Here is a 13586-nt window from a genome sequence, read left to right as displayed (position 1 = left end):
AGACAGAAGTCCTTAGGACTTTAGCCTGGGGGTGGGCGTTGCTACTACCAGCTCCTTGGTGATCACTGGTTCAGTGGTTCTGGAAACAGTTCTGTAATTATCCAGGTGACCATCCAAGAGCCCAGACCTCTATATTTGGTGGCTCAAACTTAGAACTTTTCTGAGGCTTTTGGTATAGATGCATCTGTGCAGTTGTTTTCTCTGTGTGTCTTTTGGGCTATAAATTCTACTTAGATTTCTCCACCAATCCTGTTCCATTTTCTATCTTCCAGGAATTCTTCAAATAGTATGATTTTCATGGCAACCTTCCTGGTTTCTCAGTGAGACTTTGGGTGGGAGGAGACATAGATGCAATGTTTTTAGTTTATCTCCTGTATTTCTCCCACAATAGTTTTTCAAAGATAATGTTTTGTTTTTTTTTTAACTCACAACTTATGACTGGATATTTTTAACTCCTAATATGGTCCATACCCAGGCCTGGGGGAGAGAAAATGTAAAATAACCACAGGACAAATGAATTTAGCATATGGAAAGACCTAAGGAAGTATTATAACCTCACCCATAGCAAGTATTTTCTTCCTCACTTCTCTAAGTTGTTAAAGGTCCTCTTTTCTCCCAACCCTAGAACTGCTAACCATAGGGATTTCCTCAGTTCAACATCCCAGTGGGAGCTACCTCTTGGACACCCTGCAGTCTCTCTTCTTTGCTTCCTCCTCATCTGAGCAGAAACACTTCATTGTCTTGGTACACTTGGCAGATCCTGACCCCAAGTGGCTTGGTCAAATGATCTCCAGCATCTCAACCCTGTTTAAACCGTATATCCAGACCAGACAGCTAGTAGTGATCAATACACCTCTTAAAAACTATCTTCTTTTAAAGGACCTTAAGAAAAACTTTCACACCACCCCAGCCTATGAAGCCTTCCACTCCAAGCAGAACATGGATTATGCCTTCCTCATGAACTTTGCTACCAACCACTCTGACTATTTTCTGATGATCGAAGATGATGTGAAATGTGCTCCAGGATTTGTCACCCAGATAGCTACTATAGTGTCTGCCTGGGCAAACAAACATTGGATGACTCTGAATTTCTCTCAGCTGGGCTTCACTGGAAAACTCTTTCGTACTAGAGACCTTCCCTGCTTAGTTCACTTCCTTCTCCTCTTCTACCAAGAAATGCCCTATGACTACCTCCTCACTCATTTTCATGAACTTCTCATGCAACCAACACCAATCCAATTCTTCCCTTCCCTTTTCCAGCACAGGGGTAATTACTCCTTCTTTGACAGCAAATTCAAATTCAAAGATAAAGAGATTGAGGAAAATGACCCTGGTTCTCCCAGCAACCCTGCTGCTTCCATCTACACTAGCCTGAAGGTTGCCAATGGCTCTGTTCTCATGAATGCCTACAGCTTGGATAAGAATTTCTTTTATACCAAATCAGCTGAGGCTGGCAGTCATCTGACTGTGGTTTTGGATGTACCTGCCAAAGTGTTCCAAGTTCAAGTGCTGACTGGTTCTCACCTAAAAAACAAGAATCAGCTGGAAGAGGGACAAGTAGAACTGGGCTATGATGCTACTAATAGGGTCAATGACTGTGATGACTATATTCTGCTGGGGCTACTGGAAAATGGCACCCTGAATAAGCAGGTATTATCTAATGAGTCTGGGAAGAAGGTAAAATGTGTGAGATTGCTTGTGACAGCCACTCCACCCTCTGGAATAATAGTCAGGCACATCAACCTGTGGATTAAATGAAGTTAAATAATATTTAAGAAGCCGGGCACCTGGGTGGCTCAGTCAGTTAAGCGTCTGTCTTTGGCTCAGGTCATGATCCCAGGGTCCTGGGATCGAGTCCTGCCTCAGGCTCCCTGAGTGAGGAGCCTGCTTCTCCCTCTCTTCCCTGCTCGTACTCTCTCTCTCGCTATCTCTGTCACTATCTCTCTCAAATAAGTAAATAAAAATCTTTTTAAAAAATTAAAAAAATAATAATAATAACATTGAAGAAGCCATTGGGAGTTCTGGGAGGGATCAGGTTAGAGGTTAGACTCTTATAGAGGTCAAAAAAATTAAAGTCTTGAAATTGGTTAAGGACATCTCGCTCTTGGGTCCTTTCAGGATTCTTAATACAAAAGACACAGCATGCTGAAGGGCAGAGTGAAGGTTACATCCTCTTGGTCCCAGAGAGCCGCTAGTGAAAGAAGCAGGATTTTTAACCCTTCCCTGGTTTTCTATGCAAAAGGATCTACCATCCAAAATTCTTCCCTTGGGGCAAGAACACTAGACTTCTAGAAACAACAGGAACATGCGGATAGGACTGACTGATGCTCATATCCGGAGACTCTAGCAGTGCATGAGAGAAGACAGAGGACCTTTCCAACAGCCAAAAAATAGAGTCATTAAAAGCTGAACTTCCTACGTGACCAAAAGAAATTGGTTGGTCAGGAGAGGAACATGACTATTTTCTCTGTGATCTCATTATCTCATTATGAGGCAGTCATTCATTTGATAAATATTTATTGGGTAACCTTTATATTAGGCAGAGTTTTCTCCTACCTGATCACCTAATATGTCAGGATATTCCTTATTAAATAGCATCAAAATTATTAAAAAGTAATTTTCTGATTTTTGGTTGCTCCTGTCTCCAGCATAGTCTTACCTCTGGGACTATAAGGTAACTGGGATGTTTCTGATAGGAAAAACTGGATATTTTACTAACATTTTTTCAGTTCAGTTTTGCTACGAGATCTCTGTTCCAGAAAACTCTGAGCTCTGAGCCCTGAACTCAAATAATGTGCAGTGTCTGGTTTTCACTAGCTTGAGAACTATAATCCATGAAGGTGGGGATAAAGGAAAAGGAAAAGACCACTTTACGAGGGATGTTTGGGAAGAAATGAAATAAAAAACCAAGCAATATGTCCAAATGAGTTGTAATAAAAATGGATAGAAAGAGTTGGGGGATTTGGAAACAGAATAATGGGATGGAAACAAGGAGAGGGATGCGGGGGAAGCCAAACAAGGATGTGAGGTAGAAGCTTCGGGAACATCAAATGCAGGGAAATGGGGCAAGTGTATATGGTAGGCATAAAAATGGATTGTTGAAATCGGCTACAAGCAGCATGACTAACTGACTGCTCCACTGCTGTTCTCTGGATCCACCACAGTGTTGGTGTCAAGGCCATACTTCCCACAGAATGCTCCCAACCAGTAAGTGACTATAGCAGGGGTACTAGTAAGGCCCATTCTGGTAAGATGGGGGACTCCTCCAACAGGTGACATTGGCTCAAGGACTCTCCATCACGGCTTGGAAGCTCTCTTGGAACCATGCTGCAGTCCTAGACTCTTCTTAGCAATTTCTTCCTTCTCTGTCACCTTCCACAGTTGTCAGACCTTCACTACACTCTGAAGCCTTCTCCTTCTCCCTCCACTAATAAATCTCTTGGATGTCTAATCCCATTTCCACGTCAGCTTCTTGGCAGGTGTGAACTAAAACAAGGGGTACTAAGAGTACTCTAAAGAAGTGGATAGTAAGGTGAGGGTTTGGGACTGGTTACTCGTGACCCTCAGCAAGTTGTGGAAATAGAGTTTAAAATAGGTAAACAGAACATGTCATTGCTATGGACAAAATAAGCAGATGAAAAGACTGCTTCTTAAGATCTACAAGCAAGAAAAGGCAAAAATGGAGGAACAGGAGGTTGAAGGCAGTCTCTTGTTTAGTTCCTGGACTCACGCCAATTTTCAGGCCTATGTACATTGACAGAAGAAGTGGCCAAATCGCTAGAAGGAAGACCCTGTAACAATATATCCTGTAACAATTCCCCAGTTTCTTTTACCGAAGGGACCTATAGCCATTTGCTTGGATAATTGCACAACTGGGGAAGGGAAATATCCAGACATTTTCACAACTATTGCACACAAGTTCTGGGTTGATATTGATATCCAGAATCAAAGCATAATCACGGCCTCCTGTTAGAGTGGGAACTTAAGGGGGCCACATTATAAATGGTGTCCTTGCCAAAGTCATGCTTATAGTGGAACCACAATGTCTACAGACCCACTCATTGGTCACCCTTCCGGTCCCTAAATGTATAATTGGAACTGATGTATTTGGCAGTTGGAGTAACTCCACATTGGCTCCTTGGTCTATGGGGTAAGAGCTATCATAGAGGAGAAGGCCAAGTGGAAACCTCTGAAACTGCCCCTACCCCTGGCCAAGATAGCAAATTGAAAATTACTCTATGCCAAGTGGGGAAGGGAAGGATGGCAGAGATTAATGTCACTAGCAGAGACCTAAAGTGTAAATTGTGGAGGTCCCTATAATATCTATTTAATTCACTAGTCTAGCCCCTGCAGAAACCAGCTGGCTCCTAAAAAATGATCGTAGACTACCACAAGCTCATCCATTTAGTAGCCCTGATTGCAGCTGCTGTGTCAGATATACTGTCATTGTCAATGCAGATTAATATGCCTTTGAGCACATACTATGCAGCCATTGACTTAGAAAATGCATTCTTTTCTATTCTGATTAGAGAAGAAAATCAGAAAGACTTCACATTCACGTGAGTTGACAATATTCATTCACATTTTTGCCCCACAACTATGTAAACTCAGGAGTGCCTGGGTGGCTCAGTTGGTTAAGCATCTGCCTTCGGTTCAGGTCATGATCCCAGTGTCCTGGGATCAAGCCCCGCATTGGGCCCTCTGCTCAGCGAAGAGTCTGCTTCTCCCTCTCCCGCTGCCTGCCACTCCCCCTGCTTTTTCTCTGTGTGTGTGTGTCAAATAAATAAAATCTTAAAAAAAAAAAACAATGTAAACTCTCGTGCCCTCTGTAATAATATAGTCCAAAGAGATTTGGACTGCCTAGATATCCCACAGAACATCATATTCATTAGACAAGACAAGTAAGTGGCTACATGCTGGAGGTCTCGGTAGGAGGGTAAAATTCAGGAATTTGCCACTAGAGTGAAGTATTTTGGAGTCCAGTGGTCAAGGGAGTACCAGAATATTCCCTCCAAACTAAAGGCCTGGTAGGCCTCTTTGGGTTCTGCAAGTAACAGTTTCCAAATCTAGGAATGCTACTTTAGCTCATTTACTGGGTGATACTGAAAGCTGCCAGCTTTGAATGTGTCTTGGAGCAAGAAAGAGCTCTGCAGCAGGTCCAGGCTGCAAGACAAGAAGTTTTGCCACTGAAATCATACAATCCAGCAGACCTGATGGTATCAGAACTTATGCTGATGGCAAAAGATGCAGTGTAAAGTTTATGAAAAGCCCTCATGGGAGAATCACAATGCAGTCCCCTAGGATTCTGCAGCAAGGTCAAGCCATTGGCAACAGAAAATTATACACCTTTTGAAGAACAGCTCTTGGCATGTAATTGAATCCTGATAGACACAAAATGCTTGAGCATGGAGCACCTGGTGACCATGTGTCCATAACTTCCCGTTATGAGCTGAATTCAGTTATACCCACCAAGTCATAAAGTCAGACAGGCCTAGCAGCTGTCCATCAAAAGATGGAAAATGGTTTATCTGGGATCAAGCGGGGCCAGAAGGCAGAAATAAGCTGCATTGGTAGATAATTCATACCATCCAAAATAATTACACCATACCCTCCCCCAGCTCATACCTATAGCCATACGGAGGGTTCTATATTACTAGCTGAAGGACAGGGAAAAGGCCCAAGGTTGATTTACATATAGGTGTGCTCTACATGTGGGTATAAGCTGAAAACAGGTGGTGGTTGCATTATGGACACATTTAGGGGTGACTTTGAAAGACAGGACAGGAAAATCTTCCCAATGAGCAGAGCTCTGAACAGGTATCGGGTCATTCATGATTTCTGGACAGTGACCAAAGGTCTGACTGTCTTATAAGGGTCCTCAAAGGGAAAGGACTAGGAGCCTGGAGTTACGAAGGACTGGGATAGAGGAACGTGGAAGGACATATGGGCATGGGCACAAAGTGTGAAAATTTTTGTATCACATGTTAATAACCACCAGAAAGCATCCCCATGGAAGAGACTCTGAACAACCAAGTAGACAAATGATTCAGCCAGGTAACATTAGGCAACATGGAAGTGGCACAATGGCCACATGAATAGAGTGGCCATGGTGGCAGATATGAAGACTACATATGGGCTCAAGAGCATGCACTCCCAGTTACCAAGACTGACCTAGCTATTGCTACCATTGAATACCTAACCTGTCAACAAGAGAGACCAATGTAAGTCCCCATTATGGTCCTATTCCTTGAGAAGACCAGCCAGATATTTGGTGGCAAGCTCCATCTTGGAAGAGCCAGCAGTTTATCATTATAGGAATAGGGATCTACTTTGGGCATGGGTTGTCGTTTCCTGCCCACAGAGTCTCAGACAGGACCACTGTCTAGGAGCTTATGAAATGCCTGATCATCAGCCATGGAATTGCACACAACATAGCATCTAATCAGGGGACCCATTTCACAACAAAGGAAGTACAGAAGCGGGCTCCTGACCTTGGGATCCACTGGTCATATCATATGGCACACCATCCAGAAGAAGCTGACCTCATAGAGCACTGGAATGCCTTTCTAAAGGTACAGCAGAAGTACTAGCTCAGAAATATTCTGAAAGTATGGGATGGCATCCTTCGGGATACAGTATATACATGAAATCAGAGGATCTAAATGATTCCCCAAAAGAAAGAATATATGGGTCTGGGAACCTAAAGGTGAAAGCAGGAGTGGGCCCCACTTACCATCACTCCCCATGACCCACCAAGGGATTTTGTGCCTCCCACATCTGCAACTCTGGACTCTCCAGGGTTGAAAGTGCTGATTCCCAAAGAGGTGGCACCCTTGCCAAAGGACACAGCAAGGGCCTATTGAACTACAAGTTATAGCTGCCATCAGAGCACTTTGGACTCTTTGTGTCCAGAGACCAGAAGACAAGTAGTCACCATTGTGTGAAGAGTAACTGTCCCTGATCAGCAAGAGGAGGTAGGGTTACTTTTACACAGAACAGAAAACAATACCTATGGAATCTAGGTGACCCACCTGGGCACCTGCGGGTACTCCCCCGCCCCACTGTAACTGTGAATGGACATTTGTAGCAACCCTAGTACAAGAAGGTTTGTGATTGACAGGAACTCAGACCTCCTAGAAATGTAGGTTTGGGTCATACCACCTGGGAAAGGAAGCCACCAAGACCCGCCAAAATAATAGCTGAGGGTGAGAGGAATTTAGAATAGGTGGGAAAGGAAAATGAAGAGGAGTATAAGTCATGGCCCTGCTGCAACTACAGCAATGAGTACTATACCTCTCTCTTGAGGTTTCCCCTCGGGAAGAGAGACCAATGGGAACTAGGGAGGAGCTGCTCCCCAACCTGAATGGAGAAGTAGATCTGTATGGTGCAAGGGGTTGACTACAGCTGCCATGAAAATGTGGTGCTCCACTCTCCTGCTGTGAGGAGCATAATTCACTGAACGACTAAACATACTTCCCACAGATTGTTCCTCACTGGTGACTGAGCACATCAGGGTTACTAAAACAGACCAATTCCAACAAGATCAGGACTCTTCCATGGGGCAACTTTAGCTTGCGGATTCCCCATCGGCCTGTGTGAGGTTTCCTGAAACTGCACTGATGTACAGAATGCTTTCTACCCAATCTTCCCTTCCTCCCCCGATGTCAAACTTCCATTGCATTCTTGAAGGCTATAAATCACAGTAAATCACACACATGTAATCCCACCTTGGCACTGAGTGGATTCAACCCAGTCTATACTGCTCTTTTGCATAAATTAGAAAAAGGCACTCCTCCTAAGGTGGCTGGCTCCCAGTTGGAATATCCAAACCAGGGTTTATAGTGGTGGATTTTAGTTCCCTACCACTTCGTGCAAAACACAATCTGTACAACCACACAGATGTGGAAGCACTGGGCTTTAGACATTCAGCTCATAGATGGGGCGCATTTCTGATACAAAAGGGGATCATCCCAGGGGCACCTGGGTGGCTCAGTCAGTTAAGTGTTGGACTCTTGACTTCGGCTTGGGTCATGATCTCAGGGTCATGAGATCAAGCCCTGCAACAGACTCTGTCCAGGGTGTGGAGCTTGCTTAAGATTCTCTCTCTCCCTCTTCCTCTGCCCTTATCCCTGCTCTCTCTCTCTCTCTTATCCTTTTTTCAATAACTACTTCTTTTTTGTTTTTCTCTTATGGTATTGTCCCCACCCATCTTGTATGAATCTCTACATCAAGCTGTCTTTTATTGACCTTCTGTCCATTTTAAAAGAATTTTGTTGTGTGCTGATCGGAAAACACAGTTGGTTACTTGTGATCAAAATTAAGTTGGGATATCCTAAGAGAGCTGAGCAAAGTCTCCCAAGAGTTAGAGTCCAGAAATGCAAATACCAAGATCCATGGCCAAAGGCAGGAGCAAGGCAGCATCTATCAATAGCAGACTCGTAATAAATATTTCTTCTCTTGACTTAGCCTCACTTCCTCATATATAAGGATACTAATATGTACATTCAATGGCATTTATGAGGACTCAATAAGAACACATTAGCAAATGACTTCCCGTTCCATCACTACCAATGTCTGCCACAAAAGTTGCTCAGTAAATACTAACTCTCTCTTGGGTCTTTTTCTTTGCATTGTATCAGAGGTGGTACTGAAAATTTTAAAAATTAGATGGAACAAGAACACTTCAATTAAAACAGGCACTGGTCGGGACGCCTGGGCGGCTCAGTCGGTTAAGTGTCTGCCTTCAGCTCAGGTCATGATCCCAGGGATCGAGTCCCACATCAGGCTCCCCGCTCAGTGGGGAGTCTGCTTCTCCCTCTGCCTGCCGCTCCCCCTGCTTGTGCTCTCTCTCTCTCTCTCTCTGACAAATAAATGAATAAAATCTTTAAGGAAAAAAAAAAAGCAACAGGCACTGGCCCCAGCACTAGGACAGGGTCCTAGAAGTCCTCTGAAGTACTAATTCTTAACTCTTGTTGCTAGGTCATGGAAGATCTGGGGAGAAGCAGGGAAGGGAAAGAGATGCCTCCTGGGACACTGGACCATACCCAAGGGCAGGTGTTTACTAATTGTTTAGTAGTACTGGGTTGAACATCAGCCCTATGTTACTCATAAGAGTCTCACAATCCGGATCAAATTCTCAGACTCATATCCTTCTACTTCCTGCAGCCAGAATTCAGATCGTCTAACATGCCCTTTCCCTTAGATGCACCTGGAAAATTCCCAATCAGCTCTCAAATTCTAGCTCAAATGTAATCTCCTCCGGGAAGTCTTTCCTTATCACCCAGAGACAGAGTTAACACCTTTCTGCTATTTTTCATATTATATTATGCTGAACTCTACTATAGCACTTGGTTCAATCAAGAAATTATATTGAGTCCCTTCCATGTCATAAGAATTGAACAAATAGGGCTCCTGGGTGGCTCAGTTGGTTAAGCGACTGCCTTCGGCTCAGGTCATGGTCCTGGAGTCCCGGGATCGAGTCCCGTGTCGGGCTCCCTGCTCGGCCGGGAGTCTGCTTCTCCCTCTGACCCTCTTCCCTCTCGTGCTCTCTATCTCTCATTCTCTCTCTCTCAAATAAATAAATAAAATCTTTAAAAAAAAAGAATTGAACAAATAAATACCCTCAGGTATTATAACTTTCTGTCTGCCTGTCTCCCACATTCGACTATATCTCCAAAAGTCACTGGGCAAAGTCTTGCTGTTCCTTTCACCTCCTACAAGACTAGTGCAGCACCTGGCAACCAATAGAAACTCCACATATATTTGTTGAGTAGGTGAATTATTTTCATTCAGGCAGTCTGAAAGTGAGTCACCCCTTCTCTCAAAATTAATTGAGTGCCCTCTATGAGCTAAGCATTATGCTAAGCACTGGGAATTCAAAGATTGATGATACAGTCCCTGGCCTCAAGATGTTTACAGACTAGCGGCGAGATTAGTACATACTAGAATATCACATCCTCATATAATGGGAAATGCTAGTTAGAGATAAGCACAGAGAGTAAGGACAGCAGAGAGGAGGGGCCCCCACCCACACTGCTCCAAAGCACGGATGATTTATTCCAAGAGATTCCTCAGGATCCCCAAGTCTAGGCTGTCAGATACAGAAGTCTATGAGTAGGGGACTTTTGTGAAAAGACACCCTACAGTGATGAGTTCTTAACCTGGAGCTAACCTGAGTGTGTGAGATGTGTACATGGTTTTTGCAAGGAGGAATCTGTATGGGTGCTATGGGTATGTATGGAATATACAGGCGGGTGGGTAGGTAGTGGGTAAGTGTGTTAGTGAGAAGAGTGTATTGTGTGTATAAGAGGATATATTATGTAGGTGTGTGGGGTTGGTCTGTGGAAGGTTGATGTGTGGCCATGTGGGAGTGGATATACGTGTGGAGATGCGGGGGTGTGACCTGGTATATGTATGGGTGGTTGGAGGAGTTGTGGTCTTTGTATAAGTAGGTATTGAGGAGTGTGTGAGGGCCTGGTTATGTTTTATGCATTTTTCTGAGAAAGTCCAAAGAAGTCTATGTCTAAACCATGATTAAGAGCATCCCCTGGATATTCTTCCCTTTCCCTCTGAAGAACATTTGAGGTTGTCAGTCCAGAAAGTCCCCAGATAGGACCATCCCTGAGTATAGTACAGGCCTAGTGAACCAGATATGACCCAATTGTTCCTCAGAGACAAAATGACTCCTAAGGAAAAGAGGACATCTGTTACTGCACCTTTATTCTATTTCTGGGCCTTGCCTGCATCAGAAAGGCGCAAAGAAGGAGGTAGGTTGGTGAGGCCCACCTTCAGAAATAAAAGCAGCTGGGGTTCTAGTGCCCATAATGGACCTACAAGCTGGCCCTGAGCCTCCTCTTTGAGCACCTTCTGAAGCTCATTGGCTGCCAGTCAGGTCCTGAACTGGTCAACCCCTGAGCTGTGTTATTCATCCCAAGGCGATCCAGGCATGACCCTGCTTGCTGTTCTCCATTCTACCCAGATGCCTGCCCTGGGCTGGGCAAAGCCAGTGAGAACATATGGCCAGCAGTGTTCAAAACCTGACAAAGCATATGGCAGTTCTGCTGGGCTCTCCGGTTCAGTAAAGCAGCCCAGCCCCTATAACATTGTCCCTGAAAGCTTTTCTTGAAATTACGTTTTTAAAAAATGAGCACCACTTCTTTTATGATGAAGGCTAGTAGCAGTGAAGCAATTCAGTTATCTTCGGGTGGAGTTTCATGAAGGGCAGCCAGGAATGCTGCCACGTTCTTCCTAGGCTACTCACTGGGTGGCTGATTATCTGGGATAATCCATCTTTTCAAATCCCTGTTAAGGGGATCAGGGAAAATTCCACCTTTTCAGCATACCCACAAAACGCACAGGTGTAGGTCTTGAAGTCTGGTCAGGGCTGCATCATGGGAGTGAGAGGTTGGCTACAGACTCATGGAATTGTACGAAAAACATCAGTAGAAAGAGAGCGAGGCTGGCTACATCTGCGAGTGCAGGGAAATATACTACTCTAATCTCATCGTTGGCAATTGGCCTCCGAGGGCCACTACCCTTTCTGCTCTGAGCATCTTCACCCAGATTGACTAGGTGAAACAAAATTTAGCCACCAGCACTTCCTTAATCCCATCACAATCCCTTGAGCATTGTAGGTTTAGGAGAAAAATTGGCTATTTCCTGTCCAGGGTGCCTGGGCCAAGAAGGCAAATCGGGACCAGGCTCCAGACCAGGGCTTATCTAGGCAAGATGGTAATGGGCCCAGCCAGAAATGGAGGAAGCCAGGAGATGACAAAATGGTGCCAAAGAAAGGACTGACAAGGCAAGCCAGAGAAGCCAGATCTGCTTCAGGTTCAAAGAGTTATCTGATCAAAGACTGAAAGGTGAAGCCAGAAAGTCAGGATAGGGGTAAGGTGGGAAACCAAAAGCAAGGCCAAGCAAGAAGATTTTGCCAAATATTTTGCCACAGCATAACAATGGCTGTGTATTAGAGGACTACCCTGGTTTCAAGGATTATAATCATACAAAATATGCTCTTGAACCCAAAAGGAATAAAAGTAGAAACCAAGAACAATTACATATCTAGAAAATCTCCAAAGATTTGGAATATTAAGCAACATTTCTAAATAGTTCATGGGTCAAAAAAGAAATTGCAAATGAAATTAGAAACTATTTTGAACTGAATAATAATGAATACACAACCTCTAAATTTATGGGATGCAATTAAAGCAGCCCTTAGAATAAAGTATATAGCTTTAAAATCTTATTTTAAGGGGGAAAATGATCAACATTATTAACCAGTAGGAAAATGTAAATTTAAAACACAATGAGATACTACCATATGCCTATTCAAAGGGATAAAATGTTTTAAAAATAACCTGACAATCCAAGTATTGATTGGGAGCAACTGGAACTCTCCTCATATATTGCTGGGGGGGAGCAGGGTTCAAAATGACCGACTACTTTAGAAAATAGTTTAACAATTTCTTATAAAGTAAACATGCACTGATTGTATGACTCAGCAATTGCTCTCCTGGGTATTTATCTGAAAGAAATGAAAATTTATGTTACACAAAAACCTGATAGGGAACATTTTTTGGTTTTAGGTTTTATTTGTCATTGCCAAAACCTGGACACAACCCAAATATCCGTCAAATTATGAATGAATAAAGAAGCTGTGGGCCATCCATAAAGTAGACTACCACTCAGCAGAATAAAGGAATGAGCTACTAATATACACAAAAATATGGGTGAGTCTCAAATGCAGCATGCTGAGAAGAGCCAGACTCAGAAGGCTACATACTACATAATTCCATTGGCATGAAATTCTGGAAAAAGCAAAACCGTGGAGACGGAAAACAGGTGAATAGCTACCAGAGGCTGGGAGTGAGGGAAAGGATTGACTACAAGAGTGTATGAGGACATTTCAGGAGGTGATGATAGTGTTCTCGATCTTGAATATGGTGGCAACTACACGACAGTATATGCATGTCAAAACTTACAGAACTCTGTGCTAAAAAAAGGTGATTTTACCATGTAAAAATTAAATCTTAGTTTACAAAAGAAAAACAAACACAATACCTAGTGTATATAGTGTATGATATACCTAGTGTATGATACCAGTATATACCTACTAGAAGCAGACAGTAGAATGGTGGCTGGCAGGGCTGGGAAAGGGGGAAATGGGGATATCTCAGTCAAAGAGTACAAAGTTCCAGTTATGCAAGATTAATAAGCTCTGGGGATCTCATGTACAGCAATGTGAGGATAGTTAACAATACTGTATTGTATACCTGAAATTTGCTAAGAGGGTAGATATTAAGGGCTTTCATCAAAAGAAAGGAGGGGGAAGGAAGGAAAGAAGGAAAGGAAAAGAAAGAAAATAGTAACTATGTGAGGTGACATATGTTATTGAGCTTGCTTGTGGTGATTATTTCACAATGTAAACATATATCAAAACATCAAGTCATACACCTCAAATGCATATAATTTTTGTCAATTACCATATACCTCAATAAAGCTGGGGGGATAATTAATACTACAAAGCTTCTAGAAGGAAACGTAAGAGACTATCTCTGCAACCTTGTAGAGTGTGCTATTTCTTTTTT

The 13586-nt window shown here is 43.3% G+C and overlaps 1 protein-coding gene across 1 annotated transcript; it reads left to right on the top strand.

The window, feature by feature from the left end:
• The first annotated feature begins 783 nt into the window (after positions 1-783).
• Positions 784-1758, top strand: LOC141371121 (alpha-1,3-mannosyl-glycoprotein 4-beta-N-acetylglucosaminyltransferase C-like). Its single transcript, XM_073884497.1, has one exon. It carries the CDS (start codon positions 784-786, stop codon positions 1756-1758), a length of 975 nt encoding a protein of 324 aa, XP_073740598.1.
• Positions 1759-13586: the final 11828 nt, after the last annotated feature.

This window comes from Callorhinus ursinus, unplaced genomic scaffold, assembly GCF_003265705.2.
Source record: "Callorhinus ursinus isolate GAN/ISIS: 27379988/994484 unplaced genomic scaffold, GSC_fseal_2.0 scaffold57, whole genome shotgun sequence".
Lineage (NCBI taxonomy): Eukaryota > Metazoa > Chordata > Mammalia > Carnivora > Otariidae > Callorhinus > Callorhinus ursinus.
The sequence above is the reverse complement of the archived record's forward strand: the minus strand, read 5'-3'. Positions and strand labels throughout refer to the sequence as shown.